Source organism: Chaetodon auriga, chromosome 4 (genome assembly GCF_051107435.1).
Source record: "Chaetodon auriga isolate fChaAug3 chromosome 4, fChaAug3.hap1, whole genome shotgun sequence".
Classification (NCBI taxonomy): domain Eukaryota; kingdom Metazoa; phylum Chordata; class Actinopteri; order Chaetodontiformes; family Chaetodontidae; genus Chaetodon; species Chaetodon auriga.
Window position 1 is genome coordinate 3,990,233 of NC_135077.1, and position 17,796 is coordinate 4,008,028.

Sequence of the window (17,796 nt, forward strand, 5' to 3'; positions counted from 1 at the left end):
GTTCTGATGTTTTGACTTTAATCTATGCCTGTTAGAATGTAGGTACCATTATCATTACTATCATCACAACTGTCCTTCAGGCTCGTGTGATTCATGTTGTACAGGGACATAAATCTGTTTATACAGTCACAGTGTGAGGACTCGCCTTCCTCATGGGAAAAAAAACACACGTCCCCATAATGCAAGTCATACTATTTTAGGACGAAGACTTGGGTTAAGAGTTTGGTAAGAGTTAGGTTGACTTTCACATGGCTGAGCACATGTTGTGAAGGGCAGAAAACACACACAGACTGCAGGCACACAGTCAGTATTAGATAAAGCAGTATACGCAGTGACGCTTGTTCTCTGTTTGACATAAAGAGAGAGAAGTGGTGAGATGAAGTGAACGATAAGGACGCAACGCTCTGAAGGTCTGCCTTTGTAACGGGATGAATGTGTGTAAAATGACTGATCGGTTAATCTCCGCTCATAAAACCCCAACATATTCTTTTCTTCAGCAGCTGAAAGTGTAATAGTGATGTATAAGAATGAGGTGAAACTAAATTCAACTCCGTGTGATTACCAGGCCACTGCTTTATTAGGAGAGAATGTTGGTGGATAAGCATAAGCTGTCCCACATGCTTTAAATGGTACCACGTGCGTCAAAGAGTAAGATTAAGATTACTATGATTTTTGCAAAGCCATTGTTAATGTCATTAGTAACACACGCTTTTCCTACTACAAGCTGCTGTAAGTGTGAAAAAGTCATGATGTCTCTTTTCATGAGTCTCAAAGTGAGATGATTCCCATCAATTTATTTGAAAGTGTCAAATTTACAAAACGTATAGGTACGTGATTCTCAGGCCTTCGATCATTAACAGAATGTAAAAGAGGATCTGAGTCACATACGACTCAGATCCTCTTCGGCGACTGCCCTCTTCAAAAGTCACTGAAGTTGAGATTTAACTCATGGATGGTAAGTGTAGTTAAAACACGCACACGCACGCACACACACAGCACTTTCTGCATGCCTCTTTGTGCATGTGTTCACAGTGTGTGTAGTGATGGTGGGTGTAGCAGAATATGTAATCCAGCCGCTATTTCAACATTCCAGGAATACCTCCCACAGCTCCTTCAATGCTTCCAACAAGAGCCAGGCAAGGTCCTCCCCCTCTTTACACACACTCACACACACACACACACACACACACACACACACACACACGCACACACACACAAACAGGATCCTCTTGTGGAAACAGCTCCTCTATCTGACTCACCTCTTAAATATTACCGTGGCCATCAACCAAAACTCTTTCCGCTTCACAGTCACTGTAACTCCATCACTCTTCCCATCTATGAAGTCATAACATCCGAATGTTTTCATCGTGGTCCAAACAGAACAGAAAAGCAGTCTGATTGTTTAGGAAAGTTAGGAAATCTCTGAATCGCTTTCCTGAGATAAAATACTGAGGAACTGGATTCTCCAATTATCTTACTGGAACTTTGTAACTCCGGGATAAGAAGAACACTTCTCTTCCTACTGATGATGATATTTTGTTTTGCAAATTTTTTTGCTTTCTACTGCAGCGATTTTACAGCCTGGCTGCAGGGAGTTGTTCCCATCTGTTTGCTTTTGTGGACTGTGGGCACAGATTAACCTAATGTTTTACATTTGAATACTCTGGTTCAGTGATAGTGTGTGACGCTGGAGCAGCAGCTCTCTGACTGTCAGATATCCAGACTTGTTAAAAGTAATTCGGATTCAGCATCAGTAAATTCTGCTGTGTCACAGTCCAGTGAAAAGAGCCGAGGACATTTTGACTGGTTTTAATTAGGAAGGAGTCATCCTTGTCAGTACCCGCAAGTGTAAGCGCTGTGTTTGGCTTTTCCTTTGAAAGGGTTGATTCGTCTGAGTCTGAGTCAGTCAAATTAAATAATTCAATACACACTCTTACTGTTGCCTCTTTTGGTGTCCCTGGATGTGTTACGATTACTGGCTACACTACAACTTTACCATCAACTAAAGAGGGACACAGAGAGAGAGGTGCAACCTGAGTTATACATGCCATCATAAAAAATATATTTGTGTGTCATTTTGGCCGGAATTGATGTGTTAATAGCTGTTCAAATATTAATGATAGTAATACCTCGGTTGTTACCAGGCCAGGTTTTGTCTTCAGGCTAAGATAGCATTAATTAAATTATGTGTGTATTCTTCCCACAGAGCTTTTCTATTTGTACATTGCACACATACTTTTCATTGAAATTTTACCACACAGGCTCTATTAACCGAAATCAAAAGTGCTCCATCTCTCCATCCAAGAGGCGTACAAACAAATCTAGTAGAAGTGATCTGTGCATGTGAGTCTGGCAGCTGTTGGGAAGGATTTGCTTCCACCTCACCCTTGTGGGAAACAAAGCTAGAGTATGCATCACCCTTTGGTTTACCCACAAACCCCTGCTGCTGCAGAGGGCCTTCCATGTGTGAGCACATGCTCACGCATGGTTTTATGTTCACAAAGGGTTTCTCCCTTTGCCCTCTGCAGTGTAAAATTGTGACGTTGATTCTGACTGTAAGGCGTGACTGGGGTTTTTGAAGACGTGATCCAGCTGTGGCATCAATACCAAAGCTACTCCTTCCTACACAGACTGCATCAGCAGTAGTCATGTAAGGAATGAAGTGCCTTTGTTAATTGTGTTCAGTTTTTCCACACACACACACACACACACACACACACAGGAAAACACACCGGTTTGGGAGGAAGAACTGGGTGGATGGAGGGATGATGAAAGGACGACACACACACACACACACACACACACACACACACACACACTCTCTCTCTCTCTCTCTCTCTCTCTCTCTCTCTCTCTCTCTCTCTCTCTCTCTTAGTGATACAGCAACACTGTGGCTCCTCCCTTCACGTCCACTTTCAAACATCACACCACTGCTCTAGCACCGCCCCGCTGTCATCCTCTTTGAAAATCGTCAGATGCGACTCGGACCCGATAATATTTTGCCGGGCGCTCGCCTATTACGCACAGCCGCAGCGTGACTCTGCTGTCTGCCTCCTCCGTCTCATCCACAGGCTGTTAGGCGCGGATCCTGCGGTGAACTCCCTCCATACCTGCGCTCATAGCTGACTTTTCTTTGGCTGTCAAAAAGGAGGGCAGGACATGCTTTGTACGTGGAGGGGATTCGCCGGACTGTCCACATGTTGGTGTCTGCTGATGCTGATTCATCTTTCGCCCCAAGCAGGTAAGAAATGTGATTTCCCCCGTTTCTCATATGTCCTCACAGAGGGATGCTCCAGTGTTTAGAAGTTTACGAGGTTGATGAGCCACACATACAGATATCAAGGATATTGCCTGTGTCAATATTTAAGCCTCACATTAAATGAGAGTAGCACGTTTGTTTTGGCAGCATTTGGGTTTTTTCGCTTTTTTGCAGGGAGGGTTGTCTGTACATTATAAATGTAAAGGTTTCCATGAGCGGTGAAAATGACCAGTGAATCATGAGAGTCACTTTGAGAGGAGAAACATTTGGTTAATTCTCAATTTTACTTCATGTTCTGCTGTAAATTCAATAATTACAGTAACTACGATAAGGAAATAAATAATAAAGTAACAAAAGCGATAACGCGACACAGTTTCCATATATAATAAATGAGGTTTTCGCACCGCGCTTTGATTGGTTCATTTCGCTGTATAATATAGCCGAACAGCCAATCACGTTTGGTCGAGCAGGCCGTTTCAAGTATCAGGTGGGCGGGACAATCGCGGAAACGGGCCGTTGTCAGCGAGGAAGGGTGCGGCTAAAACATCAACGATTTCTCATACCCCTCTGTGCGGCGCGCCGGAGGAAATGAGATGCAGGGATGACTGCATCTGGAAGAAGTAAAGGAAAGGGGAAAGAGTGAGATGAAAGACACATAGAAGACACTGTAAAAACAACCGTACAAGGCTGTTGGAGAGAGAAAACACAAGATACAGAGTCAAGAGAAAACCGAATCAAAAAAGGGTTTCACGATGCTTTTTTTAAAGATGTGTACTTTTTGACTTCTCTGAGATAAATACAGTAAGTTGTGGTTAGTTATACATATTCAGTGTTTATGCTTCATAGAGAGGCACTAACTATGAAACAGATAATAATATCCATTGACTTTCACACGACTAACACGACTGGTGAAGGAGTGAACCTCGTGCCCTGTAAGGCCAACAGTGTGCTGAGAATTAGGCTTCAGCCCCTGCCAGCTGCTCCACTAATCCCCCACGCTCTCCTACAAGAGCTTTCCAGATTAAAACTTCAGTGTTTTTTTTGTTTTTTTTTTCCAAGTTCTTGGCACTCGCTGCCACTCATCAGATCTGCTGGTGTGTGTGTTAAAATAGTCATGTGCGCTTTCTCACTTTTTTTTTTAAAGGTCTGGCTCTGGTTTGTTTTACGGTAACAAAACAAAAAAAAAAAGCCACAGGTGTTTTTAGTATACCGTAGACTAAACTTTTAGACTGTGGTGACTCAAAGGCATCAGTCATCTTGAAATACCTCTGAACAGTGGTGCAAGAAGTATTCAGATCCTTTACTTCAGTAAAAGTACCAGTACAATGGTGTGAAAATAGTCCCTTACAAATAAAAAGTTCTGCAAGTACGAAGGTATCAACAGGTAACTATCACCCCTGTGATATAATATTGTATATTATATTATCAGATGATTACTGATGCATTCCTGTATACTGTGTGTATACTTTTGCTGTTAGCTGGTTGTGGCAGAGATAATTTCAATGACATCAAAATGGTTATGTTTTTTTTTAAGAATAAAGAGAAATTGCGTATGATTTTGGTACATGAGCTATTTTTTTCTCATTTATTGTTTCCCCAAATGCAAAGTAAATAACCAAAACAACACTCCGAACAAAGTCGTGAGACAAAAAGAAAGAAAGAGATTTACCGTCAGGAGCTGACAAATTCAGGCCCATTTCTACTGTCAAAGAAAGAAACTCATTTAAATCAGCATACTTCAACTGGCTCAGAACAGACAGGCTGACAAACATCAAGATGTTTGTACTGATCACAGATCAGCAGCAGTCTTTCCATTAAAAAATGATTCAGTCACTCTTGTTTTAAGACAGAAAGAATAAAACAAAATGCTATGCACGTCTTTTGCATGTCAAATCTTAACTTGTAAAGTAACTAGTAACTAAAAGTAAAGTATAAGTGCCTCAAACTTGTACTTAAGTACAGTATTGGAGTATGTGTACATGGTTATTTGGTGTCACTCATAATTCTGTTACACACTTCACTCGACATGCCTGCAGAGGTTAAGATACTGACATGGAGTAAGAGGAAATGTGCAGCAGTTAGACTCATCTTTATTTATCCACATTGCTGTACAGAAGTATGAAGGTATGACCCAGTGCCCCCAGGGAACTCATCTAAAATAAATAAATGAATAAATACAGCTACAGGAGATGACTGAACCGGCACAAACCCAGATCCAAAGCAGAAGTGAGCTGCTGTTGGTCCTTGAGATGCACATGCATGCCGGTTATTTATTAACTGCTGGATCTATGTTTGAGTCAATAAACACACCTCTTTGTGAAGGTTGTTGGTGTGTTTGCACGGCATGCGTGTGCCACGAAAAGACAGCAATGCATTGTTACCGAACAAAGTCACATGTGGTGACAAAGGAGAATTGTTGTAACATCTCAAGAGCGTCTGCCGTTCATTCCCCTCGCTGCTGTCACAATCAGTTTCCATGCATTCTGAAGGGAATCAGCAGTGTATGTGTTTTAGGTAGTACTCAAACTGTCTGGTGGTTTTATGGCTGGATGGTTTGTTGGTTGTCAGTTTCATACTGTGGCTATAAATAGCATCAGAATGATGCATTTCTTTGATAGAGGTACTGCTCAAAGCTTTCATCTGAAGTTTGCAGGCTTGTGTCTGGAGGTGTAAATGTCTGCAGCATGTAGATTGTTCCACTGTTCAAATTAGGATGCAGTACTACCAGTTTTTGAGTTCTGCTTTCACATCTGTGCCTGAAAGGTTTGCATGTTTTTTGATATGAGAAGAAACTGTGGCATGGGTGACCCAATTGAATTTTAGGAGTAGCTTTAGGGACAAAAAACATGCTCAACAAGACTTCTGAAGTGCTACAAGGGATTACAAAGCAGCCTGTTTGGTTTTGCTTGTTTCCAGTGAAGATTTGAAGTAGATCTTAAATATTGAGGATTTTGAAATACTTATGGCTAATGCTCAGGACAAAACTGAGAATATCTTCTTCAGTAGGCTAACTAAACCTGAACTTTCCACCACAGAGAAGACTTACTGTAAAGAAAGAAATGAAAACTCTTTTTGCCGAACAATATTCTTGGGAGGCCCGTGACCCATATATGGAAGAGGCATGGAAGATTAGCAGTGGAAAATGGAAACATTGGAGGGTCAGGAAGTGCTCATGTTTGACCTACTTTTGCTTCTTCTTCTGCAGATGGAATGAATGAACGGTTCTCAAAAAGGGAAAGTGAGTGAGAGTCGAAGGGAAACTCCAGTTCCTGAGTTGCGTTGTAAATTTGTCTTTGCGTATCATCAGGGGCAGTTGGAGTGTGCTTTGGAAACTTTATTCCTGGAATCTGCGCCGGCCTCCCACGTCATGCGCATGTTTGTGGTTTCCCTAAAAGCACGAGCGTATGGGGTACGCAGGATGATCCTCTCTTGATCAGCCAAAGCTTCTCCCTAATCAGTGAAACCCAGACTTGAATGAGAATAACTGAGGGTGAGATTGAGTCAACCTCTCACTTGTTTCTGGTTCTACATTTTCAGAGCAGGAGGGAGGTGACTCTCGGTGGCAAGCCCAGTATTGAGAAAGCATCCTGTCCTTCTTTTTCATAATCGGTTGGACCTGCACTGCTCATTTTTCAGCTGTCATCACTCCTTGACAGACTACTGTTGACAGACTTCCTTGTGTTTAGAGTCTCCGCCTCGGCCTGTGGGTCACTGTGGTGATGCTGTTATGAGGAATGGCACTCTGGGGCCAATCAGCTCCGGGTGGTGTGATTGTTCAACTCCTCCCATGCTATTGTCTTAAAGGCATAGTCTGTCATGTCCCCAGCCTCCTGGTCACAGGAGGGACCGACAGTGCAGAAGGTGACGGAGGATGACACACACACACCCACACACACACACACACACACACACACACACACACACACACACACACACACACTTGCTCTGCAGTGTGAATGGCCTGTGTTGGTTTCACATGTGCCTTGATGTTGATCCTCTGAATGGCATGTTCACTGAGGTGTGATCATCTCTGGGCGAGACCCCCGGCCTCAAAGTAACCCAGGGTCAATCTCAGGTCGTACCTCTTCATACTTTTAAAGCTCAAGCTGAGTGGTGAAGCTGTTGACACTTATTTGACAGAGAAATGTGTGTGAGTCCTGTTCCGTACCTGAAATGTGTCAAACCAGTGAGAAACAGGTGTGTGTGGTTGGGTTAAACCTGCGTCTTTTCATTTAATGTTAATGGCGGCTACTCTTCATCTTACAACCTTACATGTAATGATGAATGAGAAATAAAGAGAGGTTTGATTGATTTGTGGTTTTGGGTGTAACTGCATGTTTGTGCCATGAGGAGAAAGACAGGACTTTTTATTATGTGTTCTCACAAAGGAAGACTTTTGTCTGCATACTTCACAAGACACACAAGTCTTTTATTACACCATGTCTCATTTTAACAGGAGTTCGGGAACCCCACAGTGTTGTTATCTTAATTTGGTAATCTCCCCTGAGTTAGGCAACGAGTAAAAGGTGTGGTATTCACACTGCCAGTTATCTGAATGTCAGTGGCCTTCGATTGTGATTCTTTGTGTAATTTTGAGTTGAATATTAACCTCACAAGGATATCAGTTCTTTGTGTTGACACAAGCTCGCGTCACTACATGGTGATCACGAGCCGCAAAGCGTATATTGTGCTGTAAATGTCAGCAGTTTGTCCTCATATCACGCTGAACTCTGTAATTTTCATTGTTTGCAGATGCAGCCTTCACATGCAGCTCCACTCAGTTTAAGTGTGGAAATGGGCGGTGCATCACCCGCAAGTGGGTCTGTGATGGAACAGTGGACTGTGGCGACGGAACTGATGAACTGCCTGCAACCTGCGGTATGGTATTTTATCACTGAGCACCTATGATTTTGATCAACCTTGATAATAAAAAAAATGACACAGAAAAGTGTCATATCTTCAAATTTGAGAAGCTGGAACCAGGAAAAAATTGGAAATTTATGCTTCAGAAATCAAGTATACGATTAATCAACTATCAGCATAGCTAATATTTAGAAAATATATTATCTCAATTTACTATTAATCAACTCATTGCCACAGATCTACAGGTGAATGTACATAAATATTAACTGCAATCATAATAATGCAAGATACGAAAGTAATTAAGCCCATCATCATTACCTGAATGTTTAACCTGCAGACCTGCTCATAACATAAAATCAACAACAGCAGTTACAACAGGAACTCAGTGACGCCACTGTTCAACAGTAGTTTCCACAAGTGAATGATTGTAGTGCAGTGTAAGGTAGTCACAGGACTTATCTCTCTGTTAATACATGAAATAATTTGAGTCATCCTTCCTGCTTCTGTCCTTAGCAACCAAAACCTGCCTGCCATCAGAGTACAGCTGCGGCCCTCCCATGAACCAGTGTATACCAGAAGGCTGGCACTGTGACGGCAAAGCTCACTGTACCAACGGGGCAGATGAGAAAAACTGCAGTAAGTACTACAGTTTGACACGTGTCTCGACATGCTGAAACATCACAAACAATGAAAGATCAATTAAGAAAAAACAGTCAGGGTTATACAGGAAGACACAGTATCCTATATTTTGTTTAAGATAAGACAAACTTAATTGGTGCCATACAGGGACATGGGTGCAGATGCATGGTGTAGATAAGAAACATGACAAAACATATAGCTAATGAACATTTACTATGCAATATGCATGTTGATCAGTCATACACTTGACCCAAAGTAGCATTTTAAGGACTGGAATCAGGTGTTGTGTGCATATAATTATTATTTCACTTGTAGCAGCAAAAAACAAGAAAGTGAAAAAATACAGATCCTGATTCCCCGAGAGTAAATACTATGCTTTTATTAGAACCATAAATAACTCCACTGTTGTGTTGTCTCGGCGTGAAATCCACATTTGAACAATTTCCAGCCTTAACATCACATTAACTGTCCTCTTTTCCCTCTCCTGCCTCACCACAGCGGCCAAACAATGCAAGCCTGATGAATTTAAGTGCGCCAATGGCCAGTGTATATCCACCACCTTCGTTTGCGACAAGGACAACGACTGCTCAGACGGCTCAGATGAGGTTTCCTGCCCCAAACCCACCTGCAGCTCTCGTTCCTTCCAGTGCAACAACTTGGTGTGTGTTCCAGCAGTGTGGCGCTGCGATGGAGACAAGGACTGTGCAGATGGGTCTGACGAGTGGCCGGAGAACTGTGTGGGCCAGAAGCCGGACAGGCCAGCAGCGCGTTGTGGCATCCATGAGTTCCAGTGTGCAAATGGGGAGTGCATCCCCAGCAGCTGGAAGTGTGATGGAGGCATGGACTGCAGGGATCAATCTGACGAGGTCAACTGCAGTAAGTTGGCTTTCTTGGAGTGTTTATTCCTTGGTGTTTCATTGCATCCTCTTCTGCAAACCTATTTCTCTCTGACAAATCTCTGACTCTTCTTCAGTGCTCACTCAATAGAAAACTGAACCTAACAGATATAGCCCATTCACGCTTGAGCATATACATAATATACTGTTGCTATCCAGGGCTGCCTGCACATACTCAGTATCATCAATAGTGACACAAGATGCACAGCAAATCATATCAGCGGAGATTTTCTCCTCCGTCTGTGCCATCTCATTCCTCTTCCCATTTCTCACTGTCTCCTTTTCTTCTTTTCAACCATTTGTCTTATTTTCTAGGTCGTCCTACTTGCCGCCCAGACGAGTTCCGGTGTAATGACGGCACCTGTATCCATGGCAGCCGCCAGTGCAACAAAGCGTTTGACTGCAGGGATCTCAGTGATGAGATTGGCTGCCACATAGGTAACTCTCACAGACATCCAATCATGTTTCACCGACACTTAACTGTCTACAGATGTTGATAATGTCTTTCCTAAACCAGTGGAAAAGTCTTAAGGTCTTAAAAAAGTAGTCTTATAGTCTTATTAGATCACAATTCATACTCGCCTGTTCCTCTCCACAGAAAATGCATGTGAAGGCCCGACCATGTTCAAGTGTAGCAGCGGAGAGTGTATCAGCATGGAGAAAGTGTGCAACAAACAGTCAGACTGCAGGGACGGGTCTGATGAGCCTCCCAAAGAGTGTGGTGAGTGAAGTTTTATTTAACTGTCAGTCCAACAGCCAAAAATCATCAGACAAGGAAGTGTATAGGTTTATACTCATATATAGAAAAAGGAAAAATGAAACCGCATCAGGGCCAGGAAAATATGATCAGAGCAGCGGGTCGTGCAGCCTCGGCTGATTGGCCTGGATAGTCTGTGGTTTGAATGAGTGAGTTCACCAATGATTTGAGCTACCATTAGGAAAAATGGTTGCCATGAACACTGTGTGAAAGCTCTGCGTATCTGTGTCTCCACAGACAACAACGAGTGTTTGACTGAAAACGGCGGCTGCTCCCATGACTGCAATGATCTGAAGGTTGGCTTCAACTGCTCCTGCCCTGCTGGATACAGCCTGAAGATGGACAAGAAAACCTGTGAAGGTGAGAGAGGAGGGAGTCTGGCATTTGAAATGTATTTATTAAAATCGAATTGGGTAATGGACACGCACTTTAAGAAACTCAGCTTTGCAAGAAAAGTTCCCAATTTGCCAGCCCTTAGTTTGTCCCTCTACCCTCTGTTCCTCCACCTGCAGACATCGATGAATGTGTTGAGCCGGACACTTGCGGTCAGATCTGCATCAACCTGCCTGGCACCTACAAGTGTGTTTGTGAGGAGGGCTATGAGATCGACCCTGTGAGCAAGACATGCAAGGCTGAATCAGGTAATGCTGAGAGAGGCTGTCCTTACTCAGGACTTCTTCTCAAGAGACACTGCCTCATCTGACAATTGATGGATTGCTTATGGACTTGTAGGTTGGTAGTGCTGTCTGAAAAATGGTTTCTTCTATTCTCTTCTGCCTCGTCCAGGAACTATACCCACCCTCTACTTCACCAATAGACACGAGGTGAGGAAGTTGACAGTGGACCGCAGAGAGTACGTCCGTCTGATCTCCCAGCTGAAGAATGCGGTGGGTCTGGACATGGACATGCCTAACAAGATGATCTTCTGGTCTGACCTGTCTCTGAAGAAAATCTACAGGTTAGAAAGACTCTGAAACTTTATCTGTCTACGTCCAGTCAAGGATGATTTAGTAGAGGTGTTTAAGTGCAATCTTACCATTAGGTATGTGCTGCACCAGAAAGCTTTTATCTACAACTCTGTTTTGACTAGATACCAGTCAAGAAAAATAAGGTTACGCTGTCATGTGTGAGAGACTACAGCAAAGGCTGGATTGCAGATGAAGTGATAGTTGTCTCTTACGTGAACATCTCCACCCTCTTATACCTCCCGATAGCTCCAAGATAGATGTGGCCGGTAACTCCTCTCACCACACTGTGGTGATTGGCAGTGGGATTGACTCCCCTGAGGGCATCGCGGTGGATTGGATCCACGGCAACATCTACTGGACTGACAGCACTTTTAAGACTATCTCTGTGGCAACGACAGATGGCAGCAAGAGGAAGACCCTGATCACAGAAAACCTGGGGAAGCCACGAGCCATTGCAGTGGACCCCATAAACAAGTAAGGGGACACTTCAGACAGGTTGCAAATGTGGGACAGACTTGTGAAAATTGCTGAAATATATTTTTTCCGTTTGGGATCAGTTGGAGCTTTTTGTTGACTGTCCTCAGGCTTGTGATTTGCGTTTTTAAAAGTTTGTCTGTGTCGTCTTTAGTTTCATGTACTGGACAGACTGGGGTGAGGAGGCCAAGATCGAGAAGAGTGGGTTGAATGGAGTGGATCGTGTTGCCTTGGTAACAGATAACATCATGTGGCCCAATGGCATCACGCTGGGTAAGCAAAACATCATGAATGCACTAAATGCCAATAAATAACTTCCGTTCAAAGTGTGTAATGAGCACACAATTATGACCAGTCATTTACTTCTGCTTTATGTGCCTTTCCGGACAGACATGGTTAACCATCGTCTCTACTGGGTGGACTCCAAGATGCACACTCTGTCCAGCATTGACGTGAACGGAGGGACACGACACACTGTCATTTTCAGCGAGGAATTCCTCTCCCACCCACTTTCCCTGACTGTGTTTGAGGTTAGTGATGAAGACAGTGTATCCGCAGATGAAAATGAAGTCACTGTCACAGTTGTGCAGTTTTAGAATTATAATCAATGTGTTTCAAGTTGGTTAGTAATCCAGTTCATGCATGGTGGGCCTCATCTGGCTGAAATGGTTTAGAGGCATTAAGTCAGAGCTGAGCATGCACTTTATCCGCAATAAGTTTGGATCAGTGGTGCTAATTCTTAATCAGCCTTTGTAATTAACCCATTTGTGTTTGAGGAAACGTCAACAAATAATTAATTAATTAAGCAAAGTAATCATGTTATTCAAGCAGCGTTTCTCTTTTGAACAGGAGAAAGTGTTCTGGACAGACATGAACAACAACGCTGTTTTTAGTGCCAACCGCTTGACAGGAAAAGACATCACCAAGCTGGCAATGGACCTGGACCAGCCAGAGGACATCATAGTGTATCACAACCTCAAGCAGTCAATCGGTACAGAGACATCTCTCGATCTGGCATAGCTTAAAAAACAATCAGCTATTATGGCCACATCATGATTTCTAATGCTCACTGTGCCCACTTTTTTGTGTCGTAGGTACAAACTGGTGCAGAGAGAGTGTCGATGTGAATGGAGGTTGCGAGTTTCTGTGCCTCCCTGCCCCCGTGATCAACCAGCAGTCTCCTAAATTCACCTGTGCCTGCCCTGACAACATGATCATGGCACCTGACATGAGGAAATGTGTGACAGGTAAGTGTCCCCTTCAAGTGGCACCACAAAGAAACTGAAATTTAACGTTGAATCATGACAGTTAGTAACCATAATTTACTTTCCCTGCAGCCTCAGTTGCCCCTTCTGCCGAAAACAAAACTGATGCACCGCTCCTGCCCAAAGCTCCCACCAAGCCTACCACACCCAGGCAGCCTGTCCCTACCACAACTACAACCACCACTAGAGCTACCGAAACAACCACAACTACCTCAGCTAACCAGCCCATACAGGGTACACAGCAGCCTGCCGCCACTGCTCAAGGTACAGGGAGAGGTTCTGGATAACTGCTGGAAAATTAAGTGTTTGATGAAGTGATAACCTGCACCAGTAAAGACACAGCTGACAGAGCTATTTGTTGTCTTTAGTGCTAATTAGCAAATATTAGCATGCTGACAAGCTAGATTATGATGGTAAAGGAGGTAAAGATTGTGATGTTAGCATTGTGAACATGTTAGTATGCTTTCTTGCAGAGATATTTGAAGATCGATGTCACTCTCATGTCTCCACAGTAAATATTAAGCTATAGCCAAGCGCTGGTTATCTTAGCTTAGCATAAAGACGACGCTGGAAAATAACAAAATCAGGCACCTCTAAAGTTCACAAATTAACATGTAATACCTCATTTGTTTAATCCAAACAAGAGTGTAAAAATGACAAGTTGTGGCTTTACAGAGGTTATGTGTGTTTCTTGACTAGTGCTCCACTTGTTACTAAGCTAAGCTAACCACAGCTTTGCTGTAGCTTCACACAGTACTTACCATATAGACAAGAGTGGAATTGATCTCGTCATCTTGTATTTTCTGTGTTTGCAGGAAACAGATTGGCTGCCATGCCTGAAGAAGCTCCCTCGTCCCACCCTGTCGCTCTCTACATCGTGCTGCCAATAAGTAAGTGCCTCATTTTAGCTCTGACCCACTCAGACATACAGTTTAAAGGGCTGTTTAATCTGCACTCGTTCTCACTACTTTGCCTGATCTCACCAAATGACACTCACTTGTCTGGTGCTCTGCAGTGGTCATGGCCCTGCTGGTCTTTGGAGCAGCCCTGCTATGGAGACACTGGCGCCTCAAGAACACCAACACCATCCACTTTGACAATCCCGTGTACCAGAAAACTACCGAAGATGAGCTCCACATCTGCAGGAACAGCTCTGAAGGCTATGTTTATCCAGAGGTATCTTCACTTTGACACCAAGTTACTTTATCATGAATTAAATAAAAATGGTCTCCATCAAAAATGGTCTGTAACGTGCAACTTTGCTTATTCAGTGTTACCTTTTCTTTTTCAGAGACAAATGCTGAGCATGGAGGACATGGATATTGCATGACCCAAAGATGAAGACTAGGCCATTTTTTTCTTCTGCTGCTGTTTAACATCCCTTTCCCTCTCCCCGGTGAGCTCATTTTGTGGCGTATGTTTCTGACCACAGCACTGTGCCGTCCAAGTCTGAAGTAAGAACTGAAAAAAGAAAAAAAAAAAAGATCTTTCAAACTTTACTATGACAAAATAGAGCATGATTGCAGGAAGCCATTTAGTCAGACCACAAAATGGTTTCAAAATGAAGGACTAATGCACGGTTTCAGAAGATGATGTTCTTAATCCCAGAGCCTTTAGTTTTTGGAAGCAATGTGAAAACTGTCTATCTCAACATTTTGTTATTTAACGTGATGCAGATGCTTATTTACTTTGCCACCAATGCATCCTGTCTTGTTGATTGCCTAAATGCATTTAACACAAGTCACAAGTTCTGCAAGTTTGACCTGAAAAGTCTGACATGTACTGTCTTAAGAGTCATGGGAGCCTCGCATCCACACTCTGGCTATTTAGTAAAGTTTATTGGATGTACATAAATGCCTTACTGACCCCTCTACTCTCCAAAGCAGTTTCTGGTACGTAATGCCATCGTGCTTTAGCCTGGGCAGCGACGGCCTTCGTGATTATACTGTGGCCTTCTCTTCTCCTGCACACAGACTTGCACATTTGTTGGCTCCCATATCAGAAGCATTGTCTTTACTGTCCATCATGGTCTGGAAATCACATTTCCATCATGCTTTTGTTTTTTTTTCCTTTTGTGATACATGTTCAAACAAGGTCATCTGAGTGTGGAGAGTCACAGATGGTTTACATTGTAAAAGGAAAAGCTGCTGAGTTCTCTGAAGTCAACCAAAATGAAGAATTTTTTTTTTTTTAATGAAGAAAGTGAAGCAAAAGTGATTGTAGGTGATTACTTATCATAAGAATGTAAATAGTTCCTGTAAATACTTTGTAAAACACTCTTAAGTTTACTCTGATGCTGCCTTTTTACATTTGTAAATTTTAATCAAGAAATATTGTAAATATGTAAGAGATTCTTTTATTTATTTATGAAATTATATAAGAGAAGGTTTTTGATTGTTGGCATGTGGCTGTAAATGCAGTAACACTATATGGTGGCGCCTACAATGGTGAATTGTTTTTGTTCCAGCAAAGCCAGTCTAACCATTACATGGTACAGCTTTTATTTAACCTTTGGACACCTCTGCAGTTTTGCATGTGCAACGTCCTGTATGAAACACTGCTGCAGGTAGCGCTTTCCATTTCCGACAGTGTGCTACATGTTACAGAGAAATACTGAAGAGGCTTTCCTCCACCACTGTTCGTTTCCTTTTCAGTGGTAAACCACATAATTTATTTTTCTTCCGCCTTTCTGTTACTTCGACTTTTTGTTTTCACTGTGAGATTAAGGCACATAGTGTAGTGTGCAAAGCCAGAAGTTCTCCTTCACAGCAACATGTATGTATGGACCAGGATTGAGGCACGATGGCCTGCTTGTTAGTGCACATTGTTTTGTTCATTTTTTTGGTTGTGTTGGTCTTTTTTAAATAAAAGAATAATTCTTAACCTGTCTTTCACTTGAGTGAGGGTCTGTTCTACAACTTGAAAAAGTGGTGTTAAGACCCAGATCATAATAGAACATGAGATATGGCCTTGATGTCCATCTTCCACACACTTCCAACACTGAACAAATGATTGCATTCTGTTTTTGTATATGTTTCACATGGTGTCCCAACTTTTATGGACCAGGGTTGTATGAACTGATCTCAGCACTAGATGTTTTTCAGAGCTCTCCACTGACAAATCTAATTATTTTAAGACTTGCCGCAATGGATGTCCGTGAAACCTGTTCATGTTGGAAACATGAGAACGTTGCCATCGCATCTACACCACAATACAAACATGCACACAGAGTGAATGAGTGCTTTAACTGATCACCATCAGATTCTTGTCCTTCCTCTGTACTTTTGCCTAAGGAGCAGATTTGTTATCACTTCACCTGATGGGGAACTGCATGTTCTTGTGCTGAAGGCATCAAAAACAAATGTGTTTCATCTCATGCGTTGAATAGTCCTAAGTTTCATAATATAAGAGTCTTGACTTTTACATGAACTCTAACTGAATAGACTCCCCATTCTCCTCCATTCATTACATACACACTATAATGTTCACTAACCCTATCCCTAACCCTAACTGGAGAAGTGGTGTTTTCACCCAAACCTAACCCTGTAGGTAAAATGGTAAATATTTTACTTTTACTAACATTTACTAATATTAACATGAGTCGGTGGTTTGATTCTAGCCATCCCCCATTTTAAATGACTAAAACTGATTTGGCATTGGAAAGGATGTCACGAAGAGTTCCCTTTATATCTCACAATTCCCATAGCAGAAGGAGACATGAAACAGTAACATATTATTCAGCGCAAGTAATTTAAAAAGGAGAGATATCAGCTCATAAAAGGGTCCTGTTTGAATAGGCCAAAGTGGCCGCCAATAAAAGCAAACAAGCAGCAGACATCCTCTCACTAATCTAATAAACCTCCTCCATAAACCATGCCTCTTAATAGTTCCTCTCTGTAATATAAAAGCCGCAGCAGCGCTCTGTCTGCCACGGTGCGTCATGATGCTCAGTGAGGAAGCAGTGTTGCAGCATCAGTGTCAAACTGGGAAGTGATTTATCAACAAGATACAGCCCCACTAACAGAAAGGGAAGGTGTTTTGGTTTTATGGGGTTCAAAATGTAGCAACCAGTAACATCACAAAGAGTTGTAGAGAAATGATCATATAAAACAGGACGTGCATGGGGGAGTACGTGCAGGACCCAGACTAGACAAATGGGATTTTCATGCCAGAGGTCAGTAAGTTGCAAATGTGTCACCTCAAAGCTGGTTGACCTCTTTCTCAAAGCTCCACTCTGATGACCGAAAGGAGTAATATTTATGTTTTTCAGTTAGGTCCACATTGGATTTTATTGCTGTGTTGCAGCAATAAATCTGTAGATGAGATCTTACAGAATAAAAAGATAAAAGAAGGTACAGAAAGAAAATGTTTCATTGATGACAGTTTAAAAATAACCCCTGTAATTCAAAATATCTCATGACGCACACTTGAGTTTGAAAACGCTTTAGAGGAATAAAAAGGCCTGAAATACACTTGTGTGTGTGCGTGTGTGTGAGTGTGTGTGTGATGTGAGAGAAAGCAAGGGACAGGCTGCGTTCAGGAACACGCTGCACTACCTTCAGCTTATTTCACCCTGTGGTATGTTGTCTGTCAGGAACTGGGATCCACATTCCAGCGTTAAGGTCTCCATGTCCAACAGCATCTCATCAGATGAGCGCTGAATGGTATCTGCAGT

General features: G+C 42.5%; 1 protein-coding gene across 1 annotated transcript; it reads left to right on the plus strand.

The window, feature by feature from the left end:
- The first annotated feature begins 2,990 nt into the window (after window positions 1-2,990).
- Window positions 2,991-16,004, plus strand: ldlrb (low density lipoprotein receptor b). The gene is made up of 18 exons (XM_076728603.1): window positions 2,991-3,241; window positions 8,012-8,137; window positions 8,636-8,758; window positions 9,260-9,637; window positions 9,973-10,095; window positions 10,256-10,378; window positions 10,652-10,774; window positions 10,927-11,055; window positions 11,201-11,372; window positions 11,629-11,856; window positions 12,011-12,129; window positions 12,247-12,386; window positions 12,706-12,847; window positions 12,951-13,103; window positions 13,194-13,385; window positions 13,937-14,011; window positions 14,137-14,297; window positions 14,413-16,004. Exons 1-18 carry the CDS (start codon window positions 3,160-3,162, stop codon window positions 14,449-14,451), a joined length of 2,628 nt encoding a protein of 875 aa, XP_076584718.1. The 5' UTR covers window positions 2,991-3,159; the 3' UTR covers window positions 14,452-16,004.
- Window positions 16,005-17,796: the final 1,792 nt, after the last annotated feature.